General features: G+C 35.9%; 1 protein-coding gene across 3 annotated transcripts in view; it reads left to right on the top strand.

Annotated features, from left to right (window-relative positions):
- KCNH7 (potassium voltage-gated channel subfamily H member 7) overlaps positions 1–22,047 on the top strand; it is a 238,155-nt gene that overhangs the window by 158,702 nt on the left and 57,406 nt on the right. For 2 of the 3 annotated variants that reach the window (XM_074910229.1, XM_074910228.1), the window contains 2 exons: positions 89–517; positions 8,383–8,597. In XM_074910229.1, coding sequence (XP_074766330.1) covers positions 89–517; positions 8,383–8,597 — 644 coding nt within the window. Of the gene's footprint in view, positions 1–88; positions 518–4,612; positions 4,634–8,382; positions 8,598–22,047 lie in introns of all 3 variants that reach the window. The other variant, XM_074910230.1, reaches the window with a different exon arrangement.

The following is a 22,047-nucleotide window of genomic DNA, read 5'->3' as shown; positions in this document are numbered from 1 at the left end:
TTATGTACTCTATGTGTGAAAAAAGGAGATTTTCATAACAAGAAACTAATATGTAATATTTTCTTCTTTTGTATGTATTTACATGTAGGCAGACTTTTGGGGTTCCGATTACCTGGATGGAGACTTTTAACGTACAGAAAGCAGTCCTTACCGCAGGAAGACCCTGATGCAGTGATAGTTGACTCATCTAAGCACAGCGATGACTCAGTGGCAATGAAGCACTTTAAATCACCTACAAAAGAAAGCTGTAGTCCTTCAGAAGTGGATGATACAAAAGCACTGATTCAACCCAGTAAATGTTCACCTTTGGTTAATATATCAGGACCTCTTGACCATTCATCACCTAAACAGCAATGGGACAGACTTTACCCTGACATGATACAGACAAGCAATCCACTAACCCATTCCAGATCAAAGGAAAGCATTTGTAGTATACGGAGAGCATCTTCAGTACATGACATAGAAGGCTTTAACATCCATCCGAAGAACGTTTTTAGGGACCGTCACGCAAGCGAAGGTATGGTAGAAAGTCAATCAATATTCTCTGTATTAAGAGAGTCAAACAATATTATCCATATTAAGAAAGGAATTATTGCAATTTTTCATTGCAATCATTACTTCGTAAGTAAAATTAAATATAATCATCTGGATACATTCAAAGGCACACTAAAAATATTAAGGGCCCAAATATGCCAGGTTTATTTACACTAAATACTGCTTTTCGTATCTAAGCAGACCAATAAAATTGTGGAGTTGTTCTCTGCCTTCCGTATAGGGATATAGCAAAATTGGGCCCAACATTCCTAAAACTAATATTTTTATTTGGGGGGAAAAATCAGGTGATCAAATTAAAATTGTATGCAACGTTCTGTCCCATACTCACATATATTAGATTGTCTTTGACTGTATGAAATCCTACATCAGAGATTGATCAGTTTGTTTCTTAAATCTGTGTTGTGTACATTGTATATTCACTGATCCAGTGCTGAGACATTCTTTCTCTCTCACACTGGAGAAAAAACATCCTCAGCAACTCCATTGAAATGGTTTGTGTAATGCTTAGTGAAATATTTAGTGAAATGGTGAAATGCTTAGAGTAAAACTAATGTGTGATTTTCTCTTTGCATTAGTATATTCTTGCAACCTGCAACGATGTTTCCTCTGTCTTCTTTTTCTACTGTCTCTCCTAATTATACACAGTCATGGAGTGTGGACTATAATTTCTTGTTCAAGACAGGGAATTTGAGAAACTTGGGAAAGAGCTTAGCAAACAGAGGTTTGAAAGCCTTGTGAATGGAAAGGTACCTTTGAAACAGGCTTTTGCAGAAAAGTGCCACATACACATGCTTTTGCAGTTACTGATGGTCTAATGAGTTGAATTGCACACTTTTATTTGAGCCAGATGACAAGGAATGTATGGGGAATATTTTAGGATTTCAAAAACATACGTCATAAAGACTGTGTACAGATTCATAAATTAGCAAGAAAATTAATTTTCATTTTCATTGATTGCCTGTTTTCCTCCTGTTCACTGACCACAAGTGTAAAATTCCTTTAAGTTCTCCTGCCTTTTGGAAGGTCCACACCAAGGGTTCTTTGATTCTGTATGTCTCCTAAAATGTGTCTGAATGGTCTTCTGCCACCCAGATTAGCTTCTAGAATAGCAGAACTAATTATTCCCTCCAGTTACTCTTCCTGTATTAAATATAATGGGTAAATATCTTTTCTTTTGGATCCTGATTTTTTTCAGTTCAAATGAACCTGAAAATTCAATTAAATCCATTCTAAACAATACCATTTGCTATATTTCATGTTCACATTCAAGCCCAGATTTCAAAATCAGGATGTGGAGGCAAAAATCTCCAAGCTTGAACCTTGGCATGTCTTTTGGACCACTGCATAAGCTTTATTTTGGTTTCAACTTCCTCAGATATTGAAAATAACCTTTCAAATAAAACATATTTAAACATATCTGTTTTGTCAATATCTATTTTCAGAACTTATTTTCATTAAAGCACTTCCCTATTGGTCATTCTTCATACAGTTATACGACAAAAATGTGTAAAAGTCAATGTGAATATTGTCTTTGGTTATGGTGATACAAAGTTCATGCAGAAATCATCACATAATTTAATACTTGCTGCATGGAGGAGCAAAAATTTCTAGCTCCATTTCACTAAATAATATTTTTCTAATGTTAAATACTAAAGAAAATAAATTTTACTATAAGGAGTCAATAATCTGTTTTAATTCCTATGGCGTCTCATGTGATAATTTACAGTGTAAATAGATAAAACGCTACCACTCAGATTTCACTCTGTATAAGCTATGAAATAGTAGAGAATCTGGCCCTAAGTTTAGGTCATACATATGCATTCTAAAAAAGTACAGCAGAACACAGGATGCCTCTCAGAATTGCATTAGAATTAGTAACCATCCTTGATGCCATCTGCTTCCAAGTATATTAGAATTTGGCACCTTATGCTGAAAAGATGTTTAAATTTAGCCAGCAAGTCCTGTTTGCCTTACTCAACAGTGAGCCATAAAACCCTATTGTTGCTATAAAATTATCCATGCAAGTTAGGCAACCAGGTTTCAGCCTAAATCATCTTTTCTGAACTTACAGATTCTGAGCAGAAACTGCCAAAATTAAAAGTAAAGTTCAGTCCCAATGGGCTAAATTATTACCCAGGGAGGCATAAGGTTTAAAATATTTCCCATTCCATTTTAATTTTGTTTATTGATCCTAATAATTCTGCATTTTCCTCAATCCACTGAAAACTACTACTCTGTCTGAAAATGCAATTCAGGATTCAGATTTAAATTTTTTCCACCTCCTCTAGTTCAAATAACATTAATTGAGTCAGCATAACAGAATTCTGACAGAAGAGAACAGCTTTTAGCTCAATACTAACTACAGTAATTCACCCATGGTCAAATTTATTTTTTTAGAAGATAAAGCAATGGAGAATATAAGTTATTTCATGTGTTAATTTATGTAGCCTTATTGCCTATCACTTTAAAATTACCATAGCTGTGGACATTATATGCTGAAAGGTATTACATTAAAAGTGTCAATTTATGATTTTAATTTAATTTGAGTGTACTCAATTGAATTCCATTCTAAATTTGCCTAGCTGACAGCAGGGCAAGAACTGTGTCTTCCACCCACGACCCTAACTCCAGCCAAGTTCTTCTCACCTGAAACACCAGCAATCCAGATTTTGCAGGCAGGTACAGGTTCACAGGGACTCTGGGAATTTTATTGTCTTCAGAAAGTGTCCTCAGTAACATCCCTGCAGTCTTCTGAAAAAACAGCAAGCATTTGAGCCTAACTCAGCCTACAAAATCTGCATTACTGCTACAGAGGCCTGGCACAGAAAGGCAACAGGCTGAGAGGATCTGAACACTTTCCCACACTCACAATACAGAGGGCCCAGCTCGATGTCCTGTGCTTCCCAGTCCTCAGGAAGCTGGAATGCCCAGAGAGGCAGCAGGTGTGACATGACACCACAGACAAGGCCCAACATCCCCTGCAATTCTCCCACGGGAGAAGGGCTGAGGTGGGCCCTCTGCAGGGATGGGGCTGCTGCTGGGGCGGAAGGGGCACAGCCACCTCAGCCCTCGGAGGTGGCCTGTCAGCAGGGGGCAGCTGTAGGTGAATATCAGTTTGAGCCCAAGGCACCTTTAAAAGCTGGTAAGCTGGTCACGGTGGCTGGCGGCACACAGGGGCAGGGCCGCATCCTGCGCCTGGCCCCTTGCTCCCTGCCAGTGCCGGGGCCCTCGCCCACCCTCATACCTGCTCGGAGCTGCTGCAGACAGGCAAAAGGCGTGACAGGAAGGGAGGGCAGCCTCTGGGTCATATTGTACACCCATGAACAGGGGTGGCGTCTACTATCCACCTGTATGGCTTCTTTAAAATACTATTAAATAATAACAATAATAATAATAATAATAACAACAATATTCATATTCTCTCTGAAGAGGTTTGATCTCATGAGAGGATTTGAGGCTGGGTGTGCCTGTGAAGACAGAGAGCTTTGCCACTGTTACCTTGTGGAGAATCACCTAAAAGCTGAAGGTTTAAAGTATATCTTTGTCTTCAGTGTTTCTCCAATATTTATTTGGAAAGGTGCTGCGCAGCTTGCTGCCATGGTAAAAACTTTTCCTCCTGTGAGTCCCGGGCAGGCACAGGGCCCAGCAGTCTGTGCAGGGCCACCTGCACAGGCCCACACCACATGCAGCCAGCCAACCCACACCACCCAAACTGTGGGTGCTTCAGTTGTGTGTGACTAACTACCACCTTGTGGGTTTGCACTTTGATCTCCAACCCAGTGCCAGACTTGTGGAGAAACACAATTTTATCTTGTTAGTGTTAGTTAAAACCAGTCCTACTACCTGCTGATCCTACTTCAATTTTACAAATGATCTCTGAACTGTCAAAGTGACTTCATCTTGAATAAAAGTCTACAAGATATAGTCAAGGAGGTGCAAAAATATTTCATTTCAAATCATACAGGTATTTGAAGCAATATTTTCTGCTATTTCTGATTTAGATTTTAGTTGTCTTTTTTTCTCTCTTTTTCTTCACTTTTATTATGCTGAAAACCAGACAATGGTCGCAATGTCAAAGGTAAAGTATACAGCGAGACTGTACCTTCCAGTGTCTCAAACAGCCACACTTTTTGTTATGTTACTTTGCCTGCTGTATGAAATGTTCAAATGCAACATTCTCATGCTGACCTCTCTAGGACTAGGTGCATTACTTAAATTATATTTGTTAAACACATAGTTATTCCCTTAACTATTATCTCAAAGAGCTAACTACCAATCTCTGGAAAAAGTGAAGGCATAGTTAAACAGTCGTTTAACTTAATTATCTGTTAATTCAGAAAAGGAAGGGAGGGAGATAGAACATATCATAGTTATTTAACTCAGTGCTGTTGTCCTTAAGAAGGCAAAACTATTGAAGCAACCAGGAGTTTTACCTGTGAAAGGATGTATAATCGGGCAGGGCCACTAACAAACAAGCTATTGTTATAAGGTGCCTAGTTTTCAGTTAACTATCTCAAAAATAAAATAATTGGTAATCAGGAGCCTTGTGGAAGTATCTTCACTTATTCCTCTTTTGTCTCCTTAAAACTAGTTTCACGTTCCTGGATGGCAGGGGGTATGGTTTCAAGCTTCCTGTAGTATTAAAATGTGCATGCATGAACTTCATTGCCAATTTCATGTTTAAATAATATTTAGTGCAGTTACAAAATTGTTTTTATTCACCAGCACTGAGCTACAGCTTTTAGAAGCAATTTGAACATAATTCTTAAGTTACTTCCTCCATTTCTAGAAAACAATGACTAAAGTGTTCAGTTTAATTGCAATATTTGTAGCTATGTCTGAAAACTGGTTTGTGACTTCATGCATGACGCAAAAAGTGTGTGTACCTGGTAAAGTCTTCTTTCTAAACTGCATGCAGTGCATGACCTAGATTCTGTAAAGCGATTTGTGGACTATGAAATCATTGCATTTGCTTCATCTGTATGTTGGCAAAATCTTGGGGGGAAAAAAGATGCAGTCTCTGTACTGTAAAACAACTTTTATATATTTACTGCTGGTGAAAGACGATGGATTGACAGATCAGAAGTGTGAAATCATTTCTCAGTGCATTGTGTAAGCACAGACAATGGAATCCAACCATAAAAATGGGGAGCTCAAACTTATCCTTAAAGAATCTCCTTTCTAGGGTAGGCAGAAGCATGTCATTCTCCTTGCTTATTCACTTCTTGGCCACTCTGATAAAAATGTCAATGAGGGTGCCAATTAGTGTCAATAGTGATTGTGATTTGTTATGGCCCTCTTTTTCTGCTTCCTGCTATGAGAGTATAGCAAAGGTCCATTAGCTGTCAAGTATCAGCTCAGTTGCTGCCAGCCTGGGCTGTACATAAGCTAGTAATATCTTTAAATTAATTACCATTATCAATGAGGTACATATATAGCTTTCACCACTTTCTAAAGCAAAAGAAAGAGGATTTAAAAAGCAAGGTTTTATTCTCATGTACTATTAAGTCTAATATCACACACTAGGGCATGAGTCTTAGGTAACGAAGGAGTGAGTAATTCCCTTTGGAATAGAAGCAATAAAAGATTTAAATCTCAGGAAGCAAAACTTCAATGCAATTTAAGCATCTATAAAGTTACTATTAAAAAAAATATATATCTGCTAACTAATAACGGATTTGCCTAAGCTCCCATAGTTTCCACCTACTTTGTGTTCCTTAGGTATCAAGAATCTTGTTCATCTGACAAATGGCCCCAATTTGATACCCCAGTCATGTCTAAGCCTTCTCAATATTCAAAACCTATGAATTGCTATAACTATGTAGAGAAGTAGAGCTGAAAAACTGCAGTCTGACCATACGTACATAGCACATGCCAACCACTGCACATGAAGTGGCACAGCACATGCCACTTTACTGCTTTGTGAGGAGATTGTGAGCCCTGATTTATTTTGAACACCGCTGTTTAATAGACTTGTGCAGGTGATGTGAAAGATAGATTCAGGTCCCACCTGGGCCAAAAGGTGTTCAAGCACAATATTCCCATTACTTGGTAGCATTCTTTGTACCAGGCTTTTTAGCATTCCTTGTGGGAAATATGTGGATTGTGCTTTCTTCCTTTTTCCAGTGAAGTTGTTCCACAAGGAATATAACAGGTTTATTGGTCTAAGAAGAAAAACAAGGACTGATTTTGTAGTTTAGTGGTTAGAGCACTTACCTACAAATTTTTGTTTAGATTACATCAAATGATCTTTGGACAAAATACAGAAAGTCTTGAGAGCACAACCACTGGATTGATCTCTCCCAGGGGAGCACCCAGACTGTTAGTCTAGAGCATCGTGATCACCCTTGTCATCTTGAATTCCTTTCTGCACAGTGGCACAATTTGAAATTGTAGAGGATTTCTATCTCTGGCCCAGATTAACGTATAATCGTGAATTTAGGAGGTAGAAAGCATATGTACAAATCTTTTTAAGCTAAGAAAGCAAATTCAAAGTGTGGTTCTTCAGCAAGCATCCTAAGCCAGGTGTGAGGGAAGACCAGCTGGTTGCTTTGGATTTCAGTCCTTCACATATTGCAAATACAATCCAGCTGTTCAGCTGTTGGCTCTGCAGTTCAACCCATAGGCTTAATCCTGTCCCATTGGCTGTTCCTGAATCATAGTACCTGTTCTTGTTTCCCTCCAAGGAAGACACAAAAACCAAATCAAAACAAACATGCAAAAAAAAAAAAAGTAGAAGAAAAAACATCACATTGTTGCCCATAACAGAATTAGGATATAGTCTTGTTCTCGTGAGGATCTGAGAAAGACCCTTAGATCCAACACTTTAGATACATTGTCACTGACTGCAAGACTTGGATTTTTTCTTAAATCCATATCTAGCTCTTGCTGTCTAACATCTTTATAATTCTTTTTTCCAGTATTATTCTCAAAAGCAAATTTTCCTTACTATAAATATTTTTGGCTTCTGGACAAACTTTATGATGACAGCACAAAACAAGTATACTGAACAGTTAAATTGCTTGCTTGTTGTACAAAGAACTCTGTCCAATATTGAAAAGGATAATTGTAATGGATATGTACCTCATGATGTATACAAACTCCATAGTTTTTATATATCATGATGCACTGAAGTTGTATAAGACGTTTAAGTGTATATCAGATACTCCGTTAATATTATATATGGGTGTCCTTATTGTTTTCAATATTTTGTTGGTAATGACAATTGAAGGAATACATTTTGTGAGTTTGTGACACTCTAAGATTAAAGGCTTTTAAGACAATGTTAGGTTAATATTTCCATTGATTTAGGAGTTTACATGATGAATTAACAGGATAAAGCAGGAGTCTACTCAATTTTTCTATTCACAAAAAGGTGGTTTTGAACTAACTGTCATGTAAGCATGACCAACAGAACAGATGTGATAACAGAACCTTTGCTCAGTCCAGACACTCACATAATCGAGCATCCTATTTCCACTTTTATAAACAAATAAGTATATAGTCTTTATATCTAGTCAGAATTAGAACATACCCAGTAACATGAAAACAAGTAAGGATGAATGCATTATGTACCTTACAATCTATTGACTTCATAGAAACTTTTGGGGGCTATATCTAAAGGAAATTTCATGTTTACATCCAATATTAGATTTGATTCTCATTAGCAATAGAGTTATTTTTAAAATGTTGATAATTTTTACTATTAACAAGTAGTATAGTGAAAAATCATTTTTAACTACCCTTTTAACATATCCCTCTTAAATATTAATGATAACTTATTTTTCTGCATTTTCCAAATACTAAATATGTGTTCCGATTTTTCAGGGCCTTTTAATCATATCAAGTCAAGTCTGTTGGGATCCACATCGGATTCAAATCTCAACAAATACAGTACAATCAACAAAATTCCTCAGCTCACACTGAACTTTTCAGATATCAAAAGTGAAAAAAAATCTTCATCTCCTCCTTCTTCAGAGAAAGCAATTATAGCACCTAAGGTGAAAGACCGAACGCACAATGTAACAGAGAAGGTTACCCAGGTAAGGTAATACACATTGCTTTAGTTTATTTTCACTTTTGTGGAGCCAATTATCAGTGTATTCAATAGAATGTTAGTCTTTTCATGAATGATTTGGACATCTCCAAGACAATTTAATGGGTTTGAGCCATTACTTACTTTACCTCCAATTCAGTTGCACATTAGGTAGTTTACAACATTAGACGATACTGTTAACAAACAAAACTTTTCAGGTATTTTTCAATGGAAAAAAGCTGCAGTATGCGCCAAATGCCCCAAATAACTACACTAATTTCAGTGATTCCTGTCAGTCAAAAATATTATTTTCATCCTTTTTTCTTTTTCTCATCTTTATTAATTGCTAATTATTGCAAGACACAACATAACAAGTGGTAGGTGATTGTGCCACTGGTATAAGTATCACAGTCATATTTTGTAATTTCTGTTCCAGTTCTTTGGCTTTTCATAATACCCTTTTCTGTGGGTATCTTTTCCATATATGTGCATCAAAAAGTCTATCAAAATGAAAAGCAGATACCTTTGGACTGGGTATAGGATATACTTGGGAATGAGGCATACAATTGAAACAAAACTGAAAACAATTCAAGATAGCATATTTCTTCACTCTAAGACAGATAGAGTGCCCTCTGAAGGCAACAGAAGTTTTCAGCTAAATTCAGTATCATTATTACATTTGTGTTGTAATGTCATATGGAGGTTGGCGAGGACAGGCTACCAATGTCCAACATACTGAAAAAAAAATTAAGAAATGACAGTATCCCAAATACCTTTTATGGTCTTAGTAAGGAAGAGGTCAGCCCTTAAATACCTATCCACTGACAGACTGAAAGATTAGAAGTGCTTTGTTTTAGGATGAAGATAGAGATTCCATAAGGAAGATCTTGCCAAGAGTAGCTTTTGACTTACTGCTGACCTGCCTTCCATAGTCCAGACTGCAGCTTCTCTACATTGGTACTATGCCACATATTGTCCATGCTCCTACTACCTTTGATGGATATAAAAAAGAATGTATTGCACACCCTCCTAGAGAAATAGAGATAAAAGTCCTATCAGTTCTATCTTGAGATCCGTTAGTGCCTAAAAAGTAATTGGATTTTTATCTTTCATATATTTTGTCTTTGATAGCTAACTTGAATCTGCAACCATTGTACTTTCTTCCCTGGTCAGCTGTGAAAGATTTAATCTCTTCTGGATCTATTTTGATATATTTTAAATTATTCATAGTAGTTATACATAGAAGTCTTTTCATATGGCAAAAAGTCAAGTTACATTAAAAAGACTAATTTTTATAAGTTATGTAAGCATAAGTCAAGCTTGATTGTGGTGTTTTTTTTAAATTCTGCCTGGCTAATTAGTGCCAGAGTGCCAAGTTTCTATATACTGATGACACTGTTATGGGAAAAAAAATAAATTAAAAATCTATGTTTATTCTCCAAACAACCTAGATATTATGAAAAGATCCAATAGAAATGGCTTGGATCAGATAAGCCTTCCAGGAACACTGATACTAACTAAATGTAAAATTAAATTTGAAATGCTCTATAAAATCTTTACACTCCACGAAGGACTTCCAATTTGATTTGACATTGGTTTATGTCCTTTTCTAGAACTTCTCAACAGAAGTGCAGAGTACAATTTGTGTAGCAAATACTGATAATATACCATTTGTCATAATTGGAAAGAATTCCCCACAGCTGTTTCTTTTCTTTTTTTATATTCAGTTATCAATGTTTTCAGTTTCTGCTGCAGCCTAAACTCTAGGATTAGGTACAGGGAGAAATTCCTAGGAGGTATAAATAAATATAGGTCTACAGAATTCAACCATCAAAGATCTAGTTAGCTAGTTATTAATTAAATAGAAATACACATTTAGAAGATTAAAGTGGCTAGTTTTCATCCTATTTATTTAGTCCTTATCTTTAATCCCCATTGATCTCAACATGTTTTATAAGAGTTCGAAGGTTCCACTGCACATCTGCCCGTAAATCTCTTTGTAAAACTTTTCATGGGCCTATAGATCCATTTTGTATCTGCAGAACAGTGCAAAAGTGGTTTTGGAAAGTTTGAGCACAGTGTTGAGAATAGAATATGGCAGAAACATCAGATAAGATAATTAGGATATGCTCATGCTGGCACAGTCCTTTGATATGTAAATCTGTGAAACAGCATCAAATATGACCTATTTAATCTATGGGACAATATCAGTAAAAGAGGAAATGAGTATAAAATGGCCATGGTCAGTTAAAAGTTCACGCTTAATCAGAGTAGTGATATTCTGAAAAAGCCGTATAATAAAAGAAGTTAGGGCAAGAATTCCAAATGTCATTAGACAGAGCCTGAGAAATGTAGTAAAGGGATAGATAACACAACGTGCTTTTCTGGGATTGCAGGACTTGATGACATGGAAGGCCACTTCCAGACACATATTGCACCATTCAAACATCCATCCATCTCTCTCTTTGTACTCCTTATCGTGTATCTCTCTTCCTTTTGTCAGCTTTGCTGAGAAATTTGGTCCTGCTGCTATAATCTGATATTTTCACTACTGTTGCACCTCTCACTGTGCAGCTCAAAATATAGAGACATGGACTCTGGTGTGCACCACACTAAAGTATCAGTGAGCCTCACAGTTAGATCACTGTTCTCTGGATTCCATCTCATGCATCAATAATATCAAACCGAGTATCAGCAACACAGAACATAAGAACAAGCTCTTCTTTCCATAGATAACAGATATATGACTTCCATCACATCCACAAGCTGGAGAAGTAATTCATGTAGCAAAGACAATCAAAAGGAGGGAATGGCACATAGCTACCTTCACAAGGTAGAGGAATAATGAGTACAATAAATAAGAGTCATGGCCATTAGAGGAAGTAATACACTTTCAGAAAACATTTAAAGAGGAGTGAGATGCTTTAGCAGTAAGGTTTTAGTGGTATTAATTAGGAGCAGATGGGAGAATAAAGTTTAGAAAATAATTTCAGAAGGAACAGATGTTGTGGGACAGTGAGTGAAAAAACATGAACTTTGAAATGCAGGTGAAGAAAACAAGATTTCACTACATAATTTAATAAATAAATAAATAGATAAAGAAAGAAATGTAGTCCTTAACGTCTTACCTTTTAAATAATACAAAAAAGAGATAGGTTGTAAATTCTACTGCAAAGACCTTTCCAGTATTGTCTTACTACTTAACAGGAGTGTTCAGGACATTATGTAGAGATGAAAATTGCCTTAAGATATAGCTTGTAGTGATGGTTCTGTATAAGTAGATACTCCAATCTCTTGGCCTTTCACCTGAGTAGTCGCTGATCAAAACTCCTTGTGTAATGCAGAATAGCATAACATCTTCTGGATGCCTGTTCCTGCATAATATTGACTTCTACTCAGAGGAATAGCCCAGTAGTAGCTGCCAGATAGCCCTTATTGAAAAATTGGTATTGCCATATCCCAGTGTAGATATTTGTCACTAAAATCAAAGTTTCTATTCTGCTTCACTAACAGTGGTGGTTTTTAATACTTCACATTATCATTTCCAGAGGTGTTAAGTTAGACTCTCTTCTGGAAGAGTCTCAACTTCCTTGTTTTCATTATTCATTGACAGTCTGTTCAGGGAGGCAGTCCAATTTCTGCACTGACAGGTTCAGTTGGCGTCCTGACACTGATTGTTACAAAGAGAAAAGTCTCATAGGCATGAAAAGTAGACTTTTATTAAAGACAGCAGTGGGGAAAATATTTGGCATCTGTCCCTTAACATTTTTGATTAATTCATAAAGGGGACTCCTAGCCTTAAAATTACAGTGTATAGACACAAACCAGTGATTCTACCTTTTGATCGAACACTGATTTATTTCAAATCTTCTTACACAGCCAGTTCCCACTCATGTATGGCTCCAGAGTTGTGAACTCTGTTGTGAACAGTCATTTAGTCACATAGTCAATACATATGCTTATTTTCAAAGAAAAGAAAGAATTTCTGAATACCCATAGATTAACACTGGCAACAAACAATAGCTGGCCCAGTTAATAAACTTACTGGTCTCTTTACTCTGTTGTTTAAGAAAAACTGGTTTGTGGCCTCTGATCATTAATGTTCAGATGTTATTGATCCCCTTAAAATTCATTGGTCTGTTGACATACAGCATGTTGTTGAAAGACCCACTACGTATCTATTGTTTATAATTTGTCTCAGTAACTGACTTACAGGAAGGTAAAACTCTATGATCTTTAAACTTCCTGTAAATAATACTTTTCAAAACAGTTTCATTGTCCACCTACCTGTAGAAAATATATATATATACCCAAACTGGTTATATGGCTGATGAAATGATAAATATATACCTTGACAGGCTACACAGTTGATTGGAAGATTGTAACCTGATTTGCAGACATGCTGAATACTCATAGATCTTCTGAAAGTGGAGCCATCAGTGAAGGGAGGGTCATGTATGAAGTGATAGACCTTGTAGTTTCACTGCCTGTTTTTGTAATCTGGCCAGACTCTATTCTGTCAGCCCCAAAAGATTAAGAAATAAGTAACAATATCCCCTGAGGCCAGTCTCAGCTGTTGATATAAAAAGAACCATTATATGATCATGACTTCAAACTGACCTTCAGGTTTTCAGGCTAAAAGAAGACTAGCAACATCTAGGACAGAGACAGGCAATATAAGACCTAAAAATAAACCAAATTATTGATCTATAAATTTTCAGCAGTCTGATTCAGCTGACACATTGTGTTGTTTACAACATCATGCAATAACTCACACACAAACATTTTGAGGCTGTTCATTCTGGAACTCAAGCTGACATAAAACTGAATATTCTGAATTAAGGGGAAACATTTTTAATATGTCTTCCAATTACACAGCAAGGCAAACATATAACAATGAAATTGGGGGTAAACAAAACCACCATTCCCTACTTATTGTATGGAAAGTTTAAATTACTGGTTTCTGCTGAAGTGAGAATCTTCTTTTTTCTATTATTTGTTTTTCCTGTTCTCAATGATCAATTGACATAGCTTATACTGGAATTATTCCCTTTGTTTAGAATCATACTTAACACCTTCATGTAATAAAATGTAATTTTTTATTGTCATTATGTAATTAGGCTTCATAATTACTGCAGATGCAATTTCAGAAATAGTATAAATGTGTGTCATTTCATTATCATTTAGGAGGAGTGACACACTGTGTGTGAAAAGAAGAAAAGTAGAGAACAACATGGTGACGGCAAAACCAATCAAAATACCCCAGTTTCTGGGTAGTCATTTATAGCTGTGCAAAGATGTCACCAAAATTGGAGAGTAGGCTCTTTTGCACCTGACCAAGTAGCTATACAAAGAGCATGGAAGCAGAAATTTGATTTTTGATCAATTTCAGAGGAAAACATAGTGTTTTCATTGAATTACTTATTATTGCATCAATATAGTTACAGATTCACAGCAATTGTGAAAGATAAAATATTCCTTCCTTCCAGCAGAGCCTCTTCTCTTTGTGACAGTTGAATAGGATGTCATCTGAACTGCTGCAGTGTTGTGAGATTTCACAACATCATAGAAATGGAGCAGTCAGATAGCCCAGCTGCTTTGAAGAATGTAACCTGGATGTATCCTTAATTAGTCCATGTCCTTCCTCCAAGATCTACTCTTCTGAAAAAGGGATTGCCTGATTTTACTGAGTTGGGAAAAAGCATCCTGTTTCTTTTATGAATTACACTTTCGAGTAATCTATATTTTGTTTGATCTCTTTGCTGTTACTGCCTTGAACCAAATATTCAATGATCTGTACTGTGATGCTAACATGGAGTGGAGCATATGATTTTTTTAATACTAAATCATTTTCCAAAGCAACATTCTTCTTTCGATGCTAATAATTGGAGAAAATTGGCAGACACAGGCTTTCAGACTGCATTGTACTTTGTTCTGAAAACAATGAATTTGATAAATGTGTTGAGGGTATAAGAACTAATGCCCTAAAAGCAAGTAAAAGTGTTAAAAACAAGGTGTAGGCAGCACTTACTCAAACCTCGTTTCTCTAGACTAGAGCTCTGAATCCCCAACTCCCATTTCATGGTGGATTGACCTTTGAATTTTCTAAAATTGGTAGGTTACTCCAACAGTTTTGACACCCACCAGAACAGTCCCATCATGAACTGCAAGAAGTTAAGTGCCTGCTTAGCCACTGTCAAGCCCCACTGAGGTCCAGAGAACTGGCAGTCCTCTGATCCACTTGGCATGCACAGTCTGAAATAATACGTTTCACACATGCAGGTAGAGTTGCCTTAAAACAGCCATGAAAGAAGTCACAGTCTCTCTTTCACATAATCGTAGAACCATACAAAAATGTAGTATGGAAGAGACCTCTAGAGGACATCTAGCCCAACCTCCTACTCAAAACTGCTTAACTTCAAAGTTAGATTAGAGTCAGGTTGTTACCATGTTAACTCAGGAAACAGTTTCTATGTTTAGGTCAGCATTAGCATATATTTTCCTAGAGAAAATCACCCAGCACTAGACAGCAATAGCAGATAGTGTGCAGAAAGAGGAAAGGAAGAGGGCAGAAAGCTGTGGATCTCATGGGCCAGAAAGGGCTGGCATTTTACAAGGAACATTGCTGGTGTAGCTAACATTTAGGGTACTCATTTAAAAATAGGCAGTCCTGGGTTTTAGTCCCAGAGCATTTTGCCTGTTACTTATCTTACATAAATGACCATCTGTTAAAAAATCCACAGAAATAACCCTGGGCACCAGGAACTCAGACTCAGGACTCATTCTCTCCCTGTCTGAGTGTCCTTACCCACAAATGGTCTGCATTCAGAACTCTGTTCTAGTGCCAGGCAGCTAATGTGTACACACTGTAGTACCAATGTTGGATCTAGACACAGAATGCCATAACCTGGCCAGACAATATTTAGAATTTACCTGAAAATACATATTCACCTCTCTTAAGAGTCATTTTCATCAGACAAAAAACACACATATGTTCAGCTAACAGTTTAATATTCATTTCTTGCAAGTAAGGAGTTTCTCTTTTAGCATAATACTAGCTAATACAAAAAGTGAAAAACTGGTGGGTATTTTGAAATATTAACTTTTTCAAGGAAACAGTTAAGTTCCCATACTTTGTGTATCTATAAGATAAATTGATGAGTAAACTAAATGTGAGAGATGAATCCTGCAATTTGCAGCTAGTAAGGTGCTGATATAACTGGTGATAATTATAAAGCAGTTATCTTCTACTGATTAGAAACCAAGTGGCCTTAAGCATATAAAGGAGAAACAGCAACAAGGCTATTCTTTTGGCTTGGGCAGGGGATAGGAGAGAAGCATGTGGATTGGTTAGTTTTGATGTGTTGCTAGCTGAAAAAAATATTTTCTGGTTAAGGTTTCCTAGGGTTTGGGATTTTTTTTCATAGGATTATAAACAGTAACAAAAAACAAAAACCATTAAGCCCAGACAGTACAGTATGTCGTTTGATGAAATCTGAATGCCCTCAATATTAATAAGCCAAATGAGAAGGTCATTCTTCTCATCTATTATCTGTTGTGTTAGAACTTGGATAATGCTTTCAACTTATAACTGGTAACAGGATCAATAGAGAAGTGCATACCCAGAACAGTTCAGAGATAATGCTTTTTTTTAAAAAAAAAAAAAAAGGAGGAACACTTCTTAAATTATATTGAAACATCAATAAAATCACAGTAAGGAAAAAATCTGGAACCAGTTGTATGAATCAAAAATCAAAGGATCATTGAATCCCAAATATTATGTTTATGAAGTAGTGTGCTAATAATCACTGTGGTAACATGTGGTTACAAAGCACTTACTGAGCTGTATGTGTGGTATAGGTGATACTGAGCATAAACATAATGAGCATAGCACAACAAAAATCTCTAGAAGATATTTGTTAAAAGTGGCTAGTTCAGACCATCTAGAGTGTACAAATATACTATAAAATTCAAATCTATTTATACTAAAGTACCTAAATTGCATGACTATTTAGTCTCTATGAATATACATAGAGAAATTGCAAAGTTTCTTCATGCTGATATCAGGGTGGCCTTGTATTAGATTTATCTTAGATAAATCTGTTTTTCTTTGACAATCGAATAAATCTTTCATTGTAGCACATGGTAGAATTGTCTTTAAGGTACTTCAGGTGTATTTTCAAGTGTAAGTTTTTTATTCAAAGAATTATTAACACAGCATCTTTTTAAATATGAAAATTGCAGTAACTACTTTTCAGTTCATATCTTGGAAGCTGGCATGAGAAGGTATGTTCAGCTCCAGACAGTCTGTTCAGAATACTACTACTAATAAATGAGAAACATCTATTAAATGGGAAGAAAAGATCTTAATTTCACAGCTTTGCATTTTTTTTCTGATCTAAGTATCCATCTTCTTTGAAAATGTTCCACTATTAATTATGAAGAAACCTACTCTCTTTTGAGACAAAAGAACTGCTATATGGTATGGTCTCATGTCTGTATCAATCTGTTCTGTTCACATAAGTTTAGTTTCACTGCGTTTGTAGATGGGTTAACAATGGAATACTATAACAGAAGGAGAGTAACGCCATTTGCTGCAGCTTAGTCACTAATTATGTTCGTTTCAAGGTTTGGAAGAGCAAGAAATCAGTGCCTGCAGCTCATGGTCATCCTTTACAATTCGTTAGAGGCCAGCTAATTTATTTTGATGAAATTTGTTAGGATAGCATGCAGACTGCAGCCTCCTTCCAGGTTTTCAAACAAAGCTTGAAAAATAAGTTTTGTATAGGATAGTACTTTCCAGATATATTATGCAGTCTATTGTCTCTCTTTACACCTACAATATGAAGTAAACTAAGGAAACTGCAACACTGATTGACCCATTCTGAAGTTTTCACAGTGTGAATAATTAGTCAATATATCTAGAAAACAAAGAACATTAAGAACATTAAATCTTACACTCAGGCTTCTATCCTAGGCATTTTTTTTTTTCACTGGATTGAGCTTTTGATGCCTGCAATCATGTATGTGATCAGCCATAGTACCAAAAACTCCCATATCTCCTTGGTTAAACCCACAAATAAAAGGTCCCGTTTTCTCCTGAACATAAGCTTCATTTAGCATAACACAGTAGAGGTGGAGCTTCTCAAGTTATTTTTGGCTCACTGATGCTGTGCTGTCACAACATTTTTGTTAGAGTACCAGAGTAGCTAATGAAGAATCATCAGGAAGGTCCTACCATATCTTGCCACAATTCCCCAAAACCAGAATATATTTTTACACTGGAAAAAAAGAAAAATATCTAATGTAAGATCCAGCTACTCACTGAGGAAAAGCAAGTTTGTCTGCTTATTTCTCCATGGTCACAACTCTACCCTTTTTCTCTGCCTAACCAGTATGAATTGAATGGATGGCTCTAGAAATCTGAATGGTGTTTTTATAGGTTGGTTTTGCTAGTGAAATGTGATTTATATCATCACATTGTGTGTACATGTGAATGCAGTCTGCTTCATCTTCCCTTGCCAAATGGCTTTTTGGTTGAAATGTTACTGGCCAAATTTGGTAGAAGGCTGGGTAATGCAATCAGCTTTCCTACAAGTGGTGTGAAGGGAGGAACCTGGGCAGAACTCTAAGACTAAATGTCTCCTTTAAGTGAACCAGGCTGGTATATGCTCATTAGGCATAAAGACTGGAGAGCCACAAGGGAGATGGACATATCTAAATTAAGCTTTTCCCCAGCTACCAGAGCAGTTTCAACTATAATTCACACCTTTTTAAACATTAAGGGCTCTAATTATAAAATGGAAATTTTCTAGAAACTAAAGTTTGCTTTTTTGATGATTATGGAAACAATATTTACCATGAAACTGAAGGTTAAATTTAAATATGAATGTATACATAAGGATCTTTTCTCCTTTTCTCCTTTACTCCTGACAGTTACGTCAGTAAGTACTGTAATCATAGAACCAAACTATGGATGTAGCTGCTTCATCTTCACTCTGTGCACTTCAGATATTCTTACAGCTTTTAAGCTCGTTTTTAGCTGCATCAAAATGTTTGGCAGCTACAAACCAGTCTAAATAGATTATACTGAAAGATACATTTTTCATAAATATTGTGAGGAAGACAATATAACATCAACAAGCACAAAATCTACTTTGTTTTGTTGTCATGCCATGAACAAATGATAGAAAAAATCTTTTCGGTGACTAAAAACCACAGCAATAATTTAAGCCCTTATTACAAATGTGACCCTTGATGTTTTGTTGTCAGACATATAAATGCTTGTTAACAGGTTAGAAGAGCACAAATAACTCACATACTCTTTAGCATTTTGAAGGATAGCATTTTCTGTCTTCTGAAATAACACCTTGTGGTAAGTTTTAAAGAGGGTTACGTAAGTTTTAATACATATTCTCGTATTAACATTTGCTAAAAATAGTCAGTTGTTAATATCTCCTTCTTTGATAAACTGTATATCACTAATTTAAGATTTAAAGTTCAGAGAAACATACTCAATAAATCTGTATGCTGTTTGTCTGATGATGCATTACCCACTAATATGAAAGTAATTTCATACTGACTCAAGAGGCTCCTGAGGTTTAAGATCTATAAGGCATTTCATAATTTTTTCATAGAAAATAAGGGATGGAAAATGAACTATAAAAATACTTCCTCTCTTTCAATATTTTCTTTTAATAATTTCTTCATGAGAAAATAAATGCTAGGTTAGAGATAGTGAGTTTTCTAAATTATTACATATATTCAAGTTTGGTGAAGCAATTTTGGTTGACAGTAACATACACAGAAATATTAGTTCCATGAAACCTGCACAATTTTACTGAACAAACATGAGAAGGCGGCTATTTTACTGCTTTAATTTCATGGCATACATAAATTTCCTTGACAATTTGAAGATTTTATGTTACTGTGTATTTAAATATCTTTAGCTGACTAGATTTACCTAATTATTTGATAGCTCTATGAAAATGTGGCACTTCATGGCCTCAGTCCTGGGAGACACTCAGCACTCCCAGGAAGTCCCAGTGCTCTCAAATCTGGGTTGGATTTGACAGTTTTCATCATCACTGAGGAAGGATGCTTCCCTATCAAATGGAGAATAAATGGATGACATTACTTGAAGAATCTTGGTAAATCTTTAAGACCAAGAATAGTTTTGTAATTCTCTTCATATGTAGGTCAAACTACTTGATAATAAGGCCTGCCTCTTTGCTTTGCATTGTGGTATTGGTTGAGTTCTCTGATGTACTATTACATTGCTGGAGATTTCAGTGTTCATGGATATCATCACATTTATATAGTACAAGCACTAGGGAGAGTCTAGTAATTGTTTGGTACAGTTGCTGTAATTTCAAGGCATGAACCCAATCTCTGATGAGTGATGTCATTGATGGATACATATACTGTGTGAATGTAGGCTTCAGCCATTGGATCATATCTTAAATTTGTACTCCGTTTCATCATATGTTTAGATAACATCATGTAAAATATTATTATTGCTTATAAAGACATCACATTCATGAGTATAATGAAATGTATTTTTTGCAATACACAGAAGGGGAAACATCAACGAAAAGCTTTTCTGCCTTTCAGCCTGGTCCTTGTATATATACCCTGTTTTGCAATTATATTCTCTGATTCATATATTTATATCATTTTTTAAAAGTGTCTTCTGAAAGACCTTCCATTTCTGTCTCAAATAACTTGCTATCACAGTACCATTAACATTGAAGCTACAGAAGACTTTAACTTAAAAATTTCAGCCAACAAGGACAGCAAAAAGCCATTTAAAACCTTGTTGGCAACATATTACTTGCTCAGTGTTGTTTCCCACAGGCCTTCCCAGCAAAGGCTGGAAAACAGCATTTCTCTCCTCTCTTGGAGGAAACAAGCAATTTGAAACAGGTGCTTTGAGGTATGCTTGAGATGACAGTCTCCATCTGAAAAGGCTTGCAGCTTCAGCTACACAAATTGTACACATTACAGTGCAGGAGATTAAAGAGGAATCAGAGCACCAGAAAGGAAGCATGCAGGCAGCAAAATATTCACTTGTATCAGTGAATCCATATCAAAAACCTGAAAGGCAGAATTTAACTAAACTACCTAAGGCAGAGGTAGAACAATTCAACCAACGTAACTTGAACTGTCATGGAAACAGTGTTACACTCATAGGTGCACGAGACCTTTTTAATTCATTGTCAGTCTCTATTCCTTGTGGATTTTCCAATACCAAATTAATTATTTTTATGGCAATATATTAAGAGTTTATGTCTAGAACCCAGAATTTTTCTTTTTCTTAAATTTTAATACCACCAAACAGCATTGATGTTCAACTTCTGTGAAATTTTTTGGACATTTATAATAAAAATTACTTAACACCAATTCAAATAGATTCCACATACCTCTTAAAATTTACCCATTTTTGTCTTCTTTCACACTATCTCATGGCCTACCAAAGTGCAGCTCCTCCAGAATATAAATTTATGGAATATCCAAACACTTTTGTAGTGTTTCTGTATTTCAGTTAGGTTGAGAATGGCGCAAAGTCCATCTTCGGCTAACTCAAAAAAGCTTTATTTAGTGGCAGATTCACTTCTGGAACAAATATGATTAAAATATGCTCAGATAAGCTTTGAGTTTTTCAGGTTCAGCCATTAATAACTAAAGTGCTGTTTCAATGCTTACCTAAAATTACACTTGGTGAAAAAAAAATCTATTGTGCTATTTCTGACCCTGCAAACAAAGAAATATTGAGCCCATTGTTTAAATAAGAAAGGTTTATATCCTCTTGTATCTGAAGTCCCAAATGGGAAATATATAGGACAGGCAAGGACAAATCATATTTTCACATAGCAGCAGATTTATTTTAACAAAAGCTTAACTTAAAAAATACGGAAGCCATTAAAACTGTGTTATAAGACTTCATGGGTATACTTCAAACTGTTTGATAGAAAAAGTTTAGTATTAACATTACATACAAATTTTCATCCTACATAACATTAAAGCATTTAATACAGATGAAAGAGTAAAACAAGACAAGTATTAGCATTCTCCACCATTAGTATTTCTTGGCTAAGATGTTCTTTAATAGCTACCCTTTGAAAAACATGTAAAAAAATCTTTTACATGTAAAAATGCCTTTCAATGCTGATGTGTGAAAGCAGTATATAATGCTGCATTTGGAGGACACACTAAATCAAAAGCACTTCAGCCTTCTTTCAGTACTGGTGTAATCTTGTTAGCTGATCATGTCAGCATCAAGGAAGATGATCATCAAGATGACTGAAATATGAAAGACCATTACAGTCTTGTGGAGAATTAGGTAATGCCTACCATCAGGGAGCAAATGTTGATTTAATTTTCATTTGCTGAGTACTACTTGTGTAATATTTATTTTTAGGTCTTATTAGATTCAGAGATCTTTTTAGGATGTCCAG

Source organism: Athene noctua, chromosome 7 (genome assembly GCF_965140245.1).
Source record: "Athene noctua chromosome 7, bAthNoc1.hap1.1, whole genome shotgun sequence".
NCBI lineage: Eukaryota > Metazoa > Chordata > Aves > Strigiformes > Strigidae > Athene > Athene noctua.
Note: the sequence above shows the minus strand (reverse complement) of the source record. Positions and strands in the feature narration are given on the sequence as shown.